This window comes from Macrobrachium rosenbergii, chromosome 51 (assembly GCF_040412425.1).
Source record: "Macrobrachium rosenbergii isolate ZJJX-2024 chromosome 51, ASM4041242v1, whole genome shotgun sequence".
Taxonomy (NCBI): domain Eukaryota; kingdom Metazoa; phylum Arthropoda; class Malacostraca; order Decapoda; family Palaemonidae; genus Macrobrachium; species Macrobrachium rosenbergii.
Window position 1 is genome coordinate 27,813,388 of NC_089791.1, and position 15,000 is coordinate 27,828,387.

At 36.0% G+C, this 15,000-nt stretch overlaps 3 protein-coding genes across 5 annotated transcripts in view; 1 reads left to right on the forward strand and 2 right to left on the reverse strand.

The window, feature by feature from the left end:
- The window catches only part of LOC136833233 (DBH-like monooxygenase protein 1), a 1,137,248-nt gene that overhangs the window by 968,690 nt on the left and 153,558 nt on the right, over positions 1–15,000 (reverse strand). The gene's annotated exons all lie outside the window — the stretch shown is intronic.
- On the forward strand, positions 1,012–1,812 carry LOC136833002 (neuroblast differentiation-associated protein AHNAK-like). Its single transcript, XM_067094651.1, has one exon. The coding sequence runs from the start codon at positions 1,012–1,014 to the stop codon at positions 1,810–1,812; it is 801 nt and encodes a 266-aa protein (XP_066950752.1).
- LOC136833003 (uncharacterized) overlaps positions 8,070–15,000 on the reverse strand; it is a 65,694-nt gene continuing 58,763 nt past the window's right edge. The window contains exons 3-5 of the mRNA XM_067094652.1: positions 10,173–10,470; positions 9,692–9,878; positions 8,070–8,113 (exon numbers count right to left, since the gene is read on the reverse strand). Coding sequence (XP_066950753.1) covers positions 8,070–8,113; positions 9,692–9,878; positions 10,173–10,470 — 529 coding nt within the window. The remainder of the gene's footprint in view (positions 8,114–9,691; positions 9,879–10,172; positions 10,471–15,000) is intronic.

Genomic DNA, 15,000 nt, shown 5'->3' on the forward strand with positions numbered 1-15,000 from the left:
TCAGTTAGGAACATTCACCATCATTCTTTAATAATAGTGATTATGGTTTAAACTTGTCCACCGTAAGATGATTTCCTGTTTCACCATCATTCAAAGAATCATTTTCAGTTGGGAATATTCACCATCATTCTTTAATAATAGTGATTATGGTTTAAACTTGTCCACCGTAAGATGATTTCCTGTTTCACCATCATTCAAAGAATCATTTTCAGTTAGGAACATTCACCATCATTCTTTAATAATAGTGATTATGGTTTAAACTTGTCCACCGTAAGATGATTTCCTGTTTCACCATCATTCAAAGAATAATTTTCAGTTGGGAATATTCACCATCATTCTTTAATAACAGTGATTACGGTTTAAACTTGTCAACCGTAAATTGATGATTTGCTGTTTCACCATCATTCAAAGAATCATTTTCAGTTGGGAACATTCAATATCATTCTTTAATAATAGTGATTATGGTTTAAACTTGTCCACCGTAAGATGATTTCCTGTTTCACCATCATTCAAAGAATCATTTTCAGTTAGGAACATTCACCATCGTTCTTCAATGATAGTGATTAGATTTAAACTGGCGCACCGTAAGATGATTTGCTGTTTCACCATCATTCAAAGAATCATTTTCAGTTGGAAACATTCACTATCATTCTCGGTCCCTGATACCGTCGTGTTATTGCTTGCCATAATGAGATCATACGAAGCCTGCCTGTCAAGTGTCATGTTAAGTTATTCCTCCCAGCATAAAACTACGTTCAAGTCTTATTATCCGCGTCATGAATAATGGATGACTGGTACAGCGTCATGGATCTGGATGATCATATCAGTTTTAAGGATCGCTAATGAACAGCGGAGGCCAGTGACAGATCAATGCCTGGAGAGTGAACATACACAAACATGTGCTCAGAGTCCAAGCTCCTTTTTTTTCTGCTCAGGTAACACCTGCCAGAGCCAGGCAATAACTACTGAAGTCTCAGAAGGTACACGGTTGAGAATGTTCGTAACATTGATATGGATGTGGATGTTCGTAACACTGATATGGATGTGGATGTTCGTATGGATGTGGATGTTCGCAATAATGATATGGATGTGGATGTTCGTATGGCTGTAGATGTTCGTAACACTGATAATGATGTGGATGTTCGTATGGATGTGGATGTTCGTAATACTGACATGGATGGGGATGTTCGTATGGATGTGGATGTTTGTAACACTGATATGGATGTGGATGTTCGTATGGATGTGGATGTTCGCAACACTGATATGGATGTGAATGTTCGCAACACCGATACGGATGTGGATGTTCGCAACACTGATATGGATGTGGATGTTCGTAACATTGATATGGATGTGGGTGTTCGCATCACTGATATGGACGTGGATGATCATAACACAGATATGGATGTGGATGTTCGTAACACTGATATGGATGTGGTTGTTCGTAACACTGATATGGATGTGGATGTTCGTAACACTGATATGGACGTGGATGTTCGTAACATTGATATGGATGATGTTCGTATGGATATGGATGTTCGTAACACTGATGTGGATGTGGATGTTCGTGTGGATTTTCGTAACACTGATATGGATGTGTTTGTTCGTGTGGATGTTCGTAACATTGATATGGATGTGGATGTTCGCAACATCGATATGGATGTGGATGTTCGTAACACTGATATGGATGTGGATATTCGTAACAACACTGATATGGATGTGAATATTCGTAACACTGATATGGATGTGGATGATCATCTGGTACTGATGGATGTAGAAGATCCTAACAATGTCATGGATGTGGATGACCTATAACTGTGTCATGGAACTGGATGATGGTAACAATATTCTAATGGAATTTCATTTATATCCAGAAGCATCAATACCTCGCTAACACGTAAGCCAATTTACATACTTTTTTTTTTTACATTACTAATGACTAGTCACTGCTTTTCTCCTCTTCCTAGAAAATTCCTCATATTTCAGTTAATGGGAATTCATTTCTTTTGTGCAGCCTGTCAGACACCCATTTCAGAAGACTCCCGTGATCCGTACACAGTTTAAACTTACCAGATGAACGATTCCAAGATCAGTATTTCAAACTTGCACTGGCATAGGAATTTTTCCGCCCACCCCCTCCCGCTCTACCCCTACCCACCCTAACGTACCTCTGCCTGAACCATACCTTAAAACTTTAAAAATGGCAATTTCTACATCTAACCTTCGTATTCAACCTTCATTCAGTTCCACAGACGAATCAGGCAACAGAAATCACTTCATATTCCATTCTATTAGACAGAAATAAATCGACATTCCAGCCTGTGAGACTCCCTGGAACCCCGGATAACAGAAAAAAAATCCGCAATCCGGTCTATTAGAAAGCAACGGCATTCCTGACAAAAGAAATCCCGCCATTTTACAGTCTATTAGACTCCCTGGTATTCCGGATAATAGAAATAAATCCCCATTCCAGTCTATTACGCTCAAGTTCTAGTTTCCTCGAAGAGGCTCCGAGCGTCACTAATCCCGGGAGATCTGAAGGAAGCTCCATATTTCGTTCTCCCGAACGAAGAGGAAGAGGAAGAGGAAGAAGAAGCCACGTTGCAGCGGATCAATGGAAAAGGCGTTGATACGCCGCCCATCCGTGGATGGGGTCGTCTCCATAAAAAAAGGGGGGTGGGAGAAGGATTTCTGCTTCAAAATGATCAGGAACAAGAAGAGGCTTACAAAGTCAAAGTCAGTCTCTCTCTCTCTCTCTCTCTCTCTCTCTCTCTCTCTCTCTCTCTCTCTCTCTCTCTCTCTTGTTATTGATTGAGCTGGCTTTATGCCAGCACAGGCTCTTGTTCACAGAGCAGCCCGTAACTCTCTCTCTCTCTCTCAATGACAGATTCGACATAGTAACAAAACTGCAGTACAACTCTAATGTTTTGTGTGTGTGTGTTTGTGTGTGTGTGTGTGTGTACGTGTCCACATGTGTGTATATATATGTATATGTACGTGTCTATAACAAAAAAAAACTACTTGTGAACCACTTTCCAAATTTGTTCAGTCATCACCATTTAGATCGACCCTTGATGAATGAAATGCATTGGCAAGTGTTTTAACACATTTTTAGTTTAATTATATATAAAATCAACCTCACCATAGGTTTATTTCGACAATGATCTATTGTTTTCCACTAAACGAACTATGATATACAATGATTAAAAAAAAAAAAAGAAACAAGTTGCTTTTACCAGCATAAATGAATGCAATCAGAAGCAAAACGTCGGGCATATATGGGCACTCAATAGGGAAAGCCTATCAACTTAAAAAAAAGCAAGAACCATTATGCATTGATAATAAAACTTGCAAAAGAATAAAAATGTTTACAAAGTACTTCCACTGAGCGGGGGAGAACAGCACGAATCTTTAAACAAGTAATAAATATTTACAAATTTTGACGATCAAGAACATGCATGTTGAAGTATCGCCCCCTCCCCCGCCTCTCTCTCTCTCTCTCTCTCTCTCTCTCTCTCTCTCTCTCTCTCTCTCTCTCAAACAAACAAACAAAGTTATAAATACTGTACAATCTGACGACCCTGAACACTCATGCTGAAATTCCCATCTCTCTCTCTCTATCTCTCTCTCTCTCTCTCTCTCTCTCTCTCAAACAAAATTATAAATACTGCAGAATTTGACGACCCTGAACACTCATGTTGAAATGCCCATTCCACTTTTATTCTCTCTCTCTCTCTCTCTCTCTCTCTCTCTCTCTCTCTCTCTCTCTCTCTCTCTCTCTCTCTCTCTCTCAAACAAAAATTAAATACATTGCACAATCTGACGACCCTGAACACTCATGTTGAAATGCCCATTCTTTTATTCTCTCTCTCTCTCTCTCTCTCTCTCTCTCTCTCTCTCTCTCTCTCTCTCTCTCTCTCTCTCTCTCAAACAAAAATTATATACATTGCCCAATCTGACGACCCTGAACATTCGTGCGGAAATGCCCATTCTTTTATTCTCTCTCTCTCTTACGTGCGCGCACACACGCGTGCCAATGTCAAGCATGCTTTAATCACCAATAAATCCCCTGCATTATGTGACTCACGTGGAAGGTATTACCAAATAATGCAAGCACTGAAAGAGACTCACTCTCCATTAAAACAATAGTAACATGACACGAAAATAATAAATATTGTACTGCACTGAATTTCGAAAGAACTTCACATAAATTTATATAAAAAAGTACAAAGTCAAGTAATAACAAAATAAAGGACGTGTATGTTGTTTACGCAAATTCTCATCTTTAATGCAAATTTGAAACTGCTGAAAAATTATCAGAACTTTGTATATAATCATTTGGAATTTCGAGAAATTTATAAATAAAAAAGTAAACTAATGGCAAAATGAATTACAATTATGTTGTTTACTCAAATTCTTATGTTTAATGCAAATTTCATATTGGTGAAAAATGCTAAGCACCATATATATAATCACAGGAATTTTAAGATCCATAACAATCTGAATGATACAAAATAAATAAACAAATAAACGATTAAGTAAATATTTAATTCAAAGACGTGCTTTTACAAATGTCTGTAGTTGGACATAAATAATTTATGAGAAAACTTTCTCCTCAGACAAACTACTATAAATATCATTAATTCTAAATAATACAAGTACATTTAAGGACAATATTTCACAAACGTCGGGAGTTCTGAATAAACGATATAACACACAAACAAACAAACAACTCAATTCAAAGGACAGCCCTTCACAAACATCAAGAGTTTTAAACAGCTGACAACATAAATAAATAAACAAACAGCAGAATTAAAGAGACAGCCTTTCACAAACGTAAGGAGTTGTAAACAACTGATAACATGCACAAACAGTTGTATTCAAAAGGCAAGGCGAGTTGTAAACAACTGATAACATGCACAAACAAATAAACAGCAGAATTCAAGAAACAAACATCAAACAGAAGTTTAAAACAAGTTGTAAACAACTGATTCAGACGCAAGAACATCGCAAAAGAAGCTTCCTGAAAAAAAAAAAACTAGTAAATAATGAGCCGAAGTTTCTTCGGCGCAAACGAGTTTTCTGTACAGCGTATAATCAAGGCCACCGAAAACAGATCTATCTTTCGGTGGTCTCGGTATAATGCTGTATTGAGCCGCGGCCCATGAAACTTTAACGACGAGCCGGTGGTTGATTGTCCAATATCGTTGCCAGATGCACGATTATGGCTAAATTTAACCTTGAATAAAATAAAAACTACCGAGGCTAGAGGGCTGCAATTTGGTATGTTTGATGATTGGAGTGTGAATGATCAACATACCGATTTGCAGCCCTCTAGCCTGAGTAGTTTTTAAGATATGAGGGCGGACAGAAAAGTGCGGACAGAATAAAGTGCCGACGGTCAGACAAAGCCGGCACAGTAGTTTTCTTTTACAGAAAACTAATAAAAAGCTAGACCTAAGAGCAGGTAGAGACGTCAGAAAATAAAAAAAAATAAATAAATAAAAAACGACAAATAGATGGAATCAATTACTTCACAACAAAGAGGGACGCGAAGAAGAATGCGGAGCGATGAGAGTGCCATCATCAGCCATTCTCTTAAGTCCTTGCATTCAATTACCGCGGGAATTATTCAAACGCGGTATCCGATTTCCCCTCCTCCCCCCCTCCTCCTCCTCCTTCGTGCTATGCAACGACGAAATAAAAGGGTTCGAGGAGAGAGAGAGAGAGAGAGAGAGAGAGAGAGAGAGAGAGAGAGAGAGAGAGAGAGAGAGAGAGAGAGATGAAGTCAGTCAGTGATGATAAGTAAGTAGCCTACACACACACACACACACACATATACACACACATATATATATATATATATATATATATATATATATATATATATACATATATATATATATATATATATATATATATATATATATATATATATATATATATATATATATATATATATTTATATATAATCACATACAAAAAACCTACGTATTTTTTGCTAACAAAATTCTTGAAAGGGAGAAAGAAGAAATTCATTAACTGATTCTCAAGAATAGAGAGAAGAAGAAGAAGAAGAAGAAGAAGATCAAATGCAAAGAGAGAGAGAGAGAGAGAGAGAGAGAGAGAGAGATCAAGAGAGAGAGAGAGAGAGAGTTCCAATACCGGCGATCAAATACAAAGTGAGTAAACAGAAGAGAGAGAGAGAGAGAGAGAGAGAGAGAGAGAGAGAGAGAGAGAGAGAGAGAGAGCGCGACCCGTCCATTGACAACCTAATGCATAAATGGCTGGCAATCCCGGGGGGATTCTCGTCACGTACAGAGTCATGCTTCGCCAATTGGTTCCTGCGATGATTTGCATCGTCATTTTGCATATCCAGGGGCGTCATCAACTGCACCTCAACATATTTCGGGGCTGGGGCGGGTGCGGGGAGGGGGTCCTCGTCTTAAATGACGGAGTGGTCGTTAAGTGTTTATAGTAGTACACACACACACACACACACACACACATATATATATATATATATATATATATATATATATATATATATATATATATATATATATATATATATAATGCACATAAGAATATATATTATATATATGTAATGCATAGTGTATACATTATATACATTATATATATATATAGTGATATAAACATACATACAGACATAATATATATATATATATATATATATATATATATATATATATATATATATATATATATATATACATACATACATATACATATACATATATGTATATAAATTACTATCTTTACTTATCTTTTCAATGGCCTCATATACAAGGAATTCTACTCAACCAAAAGTATGTTTTCATTTTACCGAGGATACATCACTTCCAGTTCAAAAGCATTTGTATAAAAATTCAATCTATAATGTTTATTTATTTTATTACTACTATCCAAACATGGTTTGTGACAGACAGACGTACGACAGACAAATTCAAAGATTACTAAACACCCAGCCACTCTATAGCTGTGCTTAAAGGAATACAAAAATGTAAATAATGAATACAAATGATAAAGTGTTCGTGAAGCCTATTATTACTTTACGGCTCAATATCAAGAGTCGAATTTGCATTCATTTGAATTTCAAAACGGCAACTCATTTAGCTGATACCATAATTAAAATCAAATATACCATATTCAATCAAATATTTTTTTTCATATACAACAAAGTATAATACACTACTTTCAAAAAAATATGTTATACCTTAACAAACAAACTTTTTATCTATAATTTTAAACAAATATACATGTCAGAAATTCATAATGAAATGTTTTTACTTCCAAAATTCAAAAAAATAATGTTCTCAAAAATAAGTATTATATACTGAATAAAAGTTATTCCTAACAATGTACTTTACTTTTATAGAGACAAAAAATAAAAAAATATATATGTATTAGACACCTTATCACCGACAGTAAATCGGTTTCATTGATCAAGAATATTTTTCCAAACAAACAGAAGAACAACAATGAAATATATATCTCCATTTACTCCATTGAAAGCTAGGAAACTAATCCTTGGCCTTGATACGATGCCATTAAACCTGTTCACACTCAAATTTCTATTCTGCTCAAGAAGTGTGTGTGTGTGTGTGTGTGTGTGGATTATATTATATATACAGAATATATATATATATATATATATATATATATATATATATATATATATATATATATATATATATATATATATATATATATATATATATATATATATATTTATATATATATATATATCACATCTTATATATATATATAATATATATATAAAATGGATTTATATCTTATTTTTCAACATCCGGCTTTCCATCTTATTTTTTTCCGGAGCCAGACATTCCGGGGCAGATACCTTGAAGGAAGTGAATCTCTTTGAGGATTTTTTTTTTTTTTTATTTTCTTACCTGGATAACTCGCTATACTTGGTCTTATTTTTTTATCTGTTTACAGTCTGGCTTCAAATTACGCCCACTATAACGTTACTGATGCACTGTAGGACTGATAATAGCATTAATAATCGAGAACAGAACAGAATACGGAACTCATCCCAAAGGGCAAGCGCTGAGACCTATGAGGTCATTCAGCGCTGAAAGGTAAGTTGACAAAAAGGTTTGAAAGGTGTCACAGGAGGAAAACCTCGCTGTTGCAATTTGAAACAACTGTTCCAGAGGGTGGAAAGTCAGATGGAAGGAGGAGGAAATGAACGGAGGTACAGTAAAAGCAATGAAAGAGGTTGCAGCTAGGGGCCGATGGCACACTACAAAGACCCGTAAGTAATGTCTACAGTGTACTACGTGAGGTGCACTGACGGCGCTACCCCCCTACGGCGAGTAATAATCGAGAACGAAACAACAGCACCAACAAAAACAACAATAATAACAATAATAATAATAATAATAATAATAATAATAATAATAATAATAATAATAATAATCCTGTTTTTCTGATTTAACGTCTGTAATTTAGATTTACGGGTACGAATATTTTTACCAAAGAATAATTACGTTCAACACTTTAAAATTATCCTAGATCGGTAACTGACTCCTTAATTATATAAATTATTCCTAGATGTGCACTCAAAATTATAACTTTTTTAAAAGTTTTATAGATATATCTGATAACCTCCCAGGCGCTAGTAACTCATCGCAAAGCGACATTAAGAGTGAAATTTAATTATATAAAATGAAAATATAAAAATATACGAATTATATTGAGAACCACGTTAGAATATTAAAGTAATTTTCTGTTACTTTAAAATTTTAACAACAGCTCCTGTCAAGAGTGGACACCTTTCTTATGGTTCTTTTATAAGAAGAAATTTTCAGTCCTATTTGATGCTACTTCAACAGAAAGATGGGTTACAGTTATTTAAAAAATAAGTAATGATAAACATTAAGACTGCAACAGAAAATATTGCAAAAGAAACAAGTAACATACTATTTAATACTGACACTTTTTCCCCTTCCACTATCATCTGTCTTACAGCAACAATAAATGACGTGAGCGAAAATATAATTAATACTTCATCAGGTATAATTTGGACAAACCCCATTAAACTTCTAAACTACAAAATGCTCGCCCAGGAGCAACAAAAATAGAGAAATGAGAAAAAGTCAAATTACAAATCACTTTCTGCAGTTAATGAAAAATAAATCAAAACATTTCCACTTCTTAACATCACTAAAATAAAATGAATAATAATAGACTAAATGCAAATCTTCTTCACAATCCCGTGAATATGTTTATAAAATACAAAATCACATTTATGCAAAAAGTACTGTATTTACAAATAAAATAAATTCTAGGAGCTTTCGAGAGCCTGCTCAGCTCCTTCTTCAGCTAGAAATCTAGCTGAAGAAGGGAGCTGAGCAGGCTCGAAAGCTCCTGAATTTATTTTATTTGTAAATACAATACTTTACATAAATGTGGATTTTGTATTTTTAATAGACGAAATATTAAGTATAAGCAAAATTTCTCCTCTTCCTTCCTCCTCCATCCTAACTACCCCTATACACCAGGCCCCTTCCCCCTCCTCGATAAAAATACCCCCAATTACTCCATGTTATCTTTCCCTGCCCTACCCCTCATCCGTCATACCAATTAGTCTAAGTTTACGAATATTTGATAAAATGAAGGGTACTCTCTACCACCTCCAACCCCCTACCCATCAAAGATACCATTCGGGGACCGGGGAAGGGAGGGGTGTGGGCTGATACCCTCCGAGGGGGTATAGGGGTGATATCCTCCGAGGGGGTGGTAGCAGGGTGATACCCTCCGACGGGGTATAGGGGTGATATATTCCGCAGGGGTATAGGGATGATATCCTCCGAAAGGGGTACTGGGGCGATATCCTCCAAGGGGGTATAGGGGTGATATCCTCCGAAAGGGGTATTGAGGTGATATCCTCCGAGGGGGTATTGGAGTGATACCGTCCGAGGGGGGATTAGTGGATATTGGGGTGATGTAAGGGGCTATAGGGATGATATCCTCCGAAGGGGGTATTGAGGTGATATCCTCCGGAGGGGGTATTGAGGTGATATCCTCAGAGGGGGGTATAGGGGTGAGATCCTCCGAGGGGGTATTAGAGTGATACCGTCAGAGGGGAATTTGGGGTGATACCCTCCAAGGGTGTATAGGGATGATACCCTCCGAGGGACTATTGGGGTGAGATCCTCCGAGGGAGTATAGGGGAGATACCCTCCGAGGGGGTTATATGGGTGATACCCTCCGAGGGTATATAGGGTGATACCCTCAGATGGAGCGTTGGGGTGGTACCCTCCGAGGGAGTATAGGGGGTGATACCCTCCGAGGGGGTATTTGGGTGATACCCTCCGACGGGTATGGGGTGAAATCCTCCGAGGGGGTACAGGAGTGATACCCTCCGAGGGGATATTGGGGTGATACCCTCCGAGGGGATATTGGGGTGATATCCTCCGAAGGGGTCTAGGGGTGATACCTACAGAGGGTACCGGCTGACTGAGAAGGGCGGAAGAGGAAGGTACGCGGGGGGCGGGGTAACAGCCTATAACTTCCAAACTACGAAAAACCGCGCCAGGGCTAAGTCACCCCATCACTCACGCCGACATTCTAATGGGCGTAATTCGGGTTGCCGATGACGTAAGCAGTAGTTAGGGCGTCCTCAGGAAGCGACGAGACCAGCTGAATCGGGCTGGTCAAAAAGACGCTTGTTTCCGGTCGAAGAGGAAAATTAATTCATTTTTAAAGGAAAATTCATTCATTTTTCTTTTTTGTCTCCTTCGAAAGATGGTAATTATACTGACGATGATTGACGGTATTTTATACAATAAAATAATGAGGATGAAATGGTCATAAGGAACGTGTTTATGATACTATTTACTATTATTATTACTACTAAAATATTTAATACAATAATAGTGACGATGGAAATGCTCAAAAGAAAGTGTTTATGATACTATTACAACTATCACTACTAAAATATTTATCATTGAAGTACTACTGTATATACTAAATCATAGATACACAATTATTATTATTATTATTATTATTATTAACAAGTTTACGTAAAATTAACTCAAAATGAAATGTTTTCTCAAAACCTAAAACAACGAATGAGACAATAATTAATATTTTGAAAATATGAACTTCAATTACATCACACTGAATCCAAAATTTTCAGAGTACGAAAAAAGCATAAAATGAAAAAAAAAACAAATTAATAATTTCCCAAGAACTCTGAAACTAAACATTGAGAAAAGAATTAATATTTAAAAATTATGGAGCTCAGTTACATCACACTGAATCCAAAATTTTGAGTGTACGATAAAAGCGAACAAAAATAATAATACGATTATTATAATTAATATACACTTAATTTTTAGCGTGTGACTCACTGTTAACCGTATATTAAAAGGCCAAAATTAATTATCTCCCCAAAAACATATAAACTAAATATTCACTCTACAGATGACTTGACTTCTCAATTTAAAAAAAAAATGAGAAAAAATTAAGCATATATAAAAAAGCACCAAAAAACATATAAGCTAAACATTTATGCTGGTCACTCTATAGAAAGCTTTACGTCTCGGTTAAAAAAAACAGGGAAAAACATATACAGTATATAAAAACATTCTCTCATACATTTAAAAACCAAAATCAGTAATTTCTTAAGAGCTTTTAAACTAAGCATTCATACTGGCCACTCTACAGAACACTCGACGTCTCAGTTCGAAAAAAAAAACACTGAGAAAAAAAAAACATAAAAAAACATTCTCTCATACAATAAAAAACCAAAATCGGTAATTTCCTAAGAGTTTTTAAACTAAGCATTCGTACTGTTCACTCTACAGGTGACCCGACGTCTCAGTTCGAACAAAAACTATGAAAACAAAAATTTAAAATATATATAAAAACAATATATATAAAAACATTCACTCTCGCTTCCCTTCCTAAACACACACACACACACAACAAGCTGTATATTAATAGACCGTCACATGTTGTGACAACAGTCCCAATAGAACACGCCGGTTTGAAATTCCTTGCACTAAAATGTACAAATTCATTGAGAGAGAGAGAGAGAGAGAGAGAGAGAGAGAGAGAGAGAGAGAGAGAGAGAGAGAGAGAGAGAGAGAGACTTGGTTTTAGACTGAATGATTTGCACACGCTACATTGGCTGTTGTGCTTGAAACGATATAAATCTCTCTCTCTCTCTCTCTCTCTCTCTCTCGAGAGAGAGAGAGAGAGAGAGAGAGAGAGAGAGAGAGAGAGAGAGAGAGAGAGAGAGAGAGAGACTTCGTTTTAAACTGAATGATTTGCGTTCGTTACATTGGCTGTTGCGCTTGAAACCTTAAGAGAGAGAAAGAGAGAGAGAGAGAGAGAGAGAGAGAGAGAGAGAGAGAGAAATTATTAAAGAAATAAAACAACTTTGAAAACGAACCCAAACTGCCAATAAATCACAAGATTAAAAATGCTGATTAACGCCTGAACCGAATGAGCATAAAGTTAAAGGAACACAAACAAAATAGCATCATAAATATCAATTAAAGCCTTTCCTACGACCAATATTTGACGCACGCAAAGATACAGCAGAGAGAGAGAGAGAGAGAGAGAGAGAGAGAGAGAGAGAGAGAGAGAGAGAGAGAGAGAGAGAGAGAGAGAGTCTTAGTTTTAGGCTGAAAGATTTGCACACGCTACATTGGCTGTTGTGCTGAAACCTTGATGAAAAAAGAGAGAGAGAGAGAGAGAGAGAGAGAGAGAGAGAGAGAGAGAGAGAGAGAGAGAGAGAGAGAGATTGCATCAATTCCACAAGAATTTAATGTGAACCACCAAGGAAATGCATATGTTTATCCGATAACAATAACTGACTTCTGCTGATGCAGCAATATCATTAAACACTACATGTTTCAAAGAAGGTCTACTACCTATATATAATAATAATAATAATAATAATAATAATAATAATAATAATAATAATAATAATACAGCAAATTTTGCAATCTTCAATTACTGTATTGCTTCATACACAATAAATGTTCCTTTTAATTAATTAGAAACATCAAATAATTTAAAAATGAAAATCAAATATTTACGTAACTAACCCAAACAAAATAAACTGCAAAGAAACCCAATATACAAAGTCGTTTATTTTTACAGGATCGCAAATGAACTTTCAAAAGATACGCCCAATTTCTTTATCATTCTTTTATGAACATCTAGAAAGATTAAGGTAACGATTAGAAAAATTCTCTAAGGAATTTTTGCTCGTAAGACTTCCCCCCCTTTCACCTAGATAAGAATTAGTTTTCAATACTTTAACAGAGTATTAAACAACTTTTTCCTTAATGTAGCAATTACTAAAATTGTTTTTTTATTCATAATACCAGTTTTCGTAGCATATCAGCCACCCGCATTCTGGTGACCTGGAGGAAGTAACATGCCCAGAACCGGAAGGTTTTTAATTACGCCAAGCGTAAAATTCTGGAATTGCCCTCCGGGAAGATGGCAGCAAGTTTATGCGCCCTCTTCTTCTGTCAATAGTTTATTCAGCTTTATATCCTAGCTTCTTGTTTATGTGCCCTGTTCTGTCAATAGTTTATTCAGCTTTATATCCTAGCTTCTTGTTTATGCGTGCCGTTCTTCTGTCAATAGTTTATTCAGCTTTATATCTCTAGTTTCTTGTTTATGCAGCCTGTTCTTCTGTCAATAGTTTGTTCAGCTTTATACTCCAGTTTCTTGTTTATGCAGCCTGTTCTTCTGTCAATAGTTTATTCAGCTTTATATCCTAGGTTCCTGTCAATAGTTTATTCAGCTTTATATCCTAGCTTCTTGTCTATAGGGCGTTCTTCTGTCAACAGTTTATTCAGCTTTATATCCTAGCTTCTTGTTTATGCGGCTTGTTCTTCTGTCAGTGGTTTACTCGGCTTTATATTCTAGCTTCTTGTCTACATTTAAAGTTAATTTTAGCTATATATATCACAACTTCATTCTTAATTTCCTCCCAACTCATTTATTAATATTCTCACATGTAATCATTCTGTTCTAAAAAATATAAAACCATGTCATTTTTAACATTTTAGTTTTCTGTGAAAGAAAACTAATATGCCGGCTTTGGCAGTTGGATGATTCATACATTCATCTTTACGTGGATCTCATAAAAGACATTTCTGTAAATATTATGCACAGCTTCCTTGATTATACCTCTCTCTCTCTCTCTCTCTCTCTCTCTCTCTCTCTCTCTCTTCTCTTCTCTTGCTCACACAACACACACAAACAGTAAACCCTTTTTTTTTCTTATAGAGACATCCTTCTTTTTAATAATAATGTTTATACTTAAACACATCTTCCTTGATGATACATCTCTCTCTTCTCTCTCTCTCTCTCTCTTCTTCTCTCAAAAATACACACACAGCACAAACAAAAACATTTTTTATCTGTTACATAACATCCTCCTTTTAATTTACTTCTCCTCTCTCTCTCTCTCTCTCTCTCTGCGCCTCTCTCTGTTCTTATTTCTGATAAAGACATCTTTATAATCATAATACTCGCAACGTTTATGATAAATAGCCATCCTGGTTGACGATGATACAAATAAACCTGTTTATGCGCCCCCTTTGATTGCGGGAGCCTTCTGTTAATGATACACAGATACGCCCGGCTTTGATGATACGTCAGCGACATCCTATCCTTGATGATACACACACACACACACAGAGACACGTATCTCTTTGATGTCTACTTGTTGAGAAGGACGGGACTTTAATTTTTATCCTAAATATATCGCATCACAACTTCAGCAGTTTCTTAATTTACTCCCAACTCATTTTATAACCTAAAATATTCACCCCCACATCTAATCATTCTGTTCTAAAAGATATATGAAACCATCAGTCATTTTTTTAAGTCCTCATATTTCCATATAATGATTAAGTTTCTCTCTCTCTCTCTCTCTCTCTTTTAGTTTTCTGAAAGAAAACTAATGAATGCATCATCGTC

Coding starts and splice junctions, on each gene's coding strand:
- LOC136833002 (XM_067094651.1), top strand. CDS start 1,012: ATGGATGTGGATGTTCGTAACACTGATATGGATGTGGATGTTCGTATG.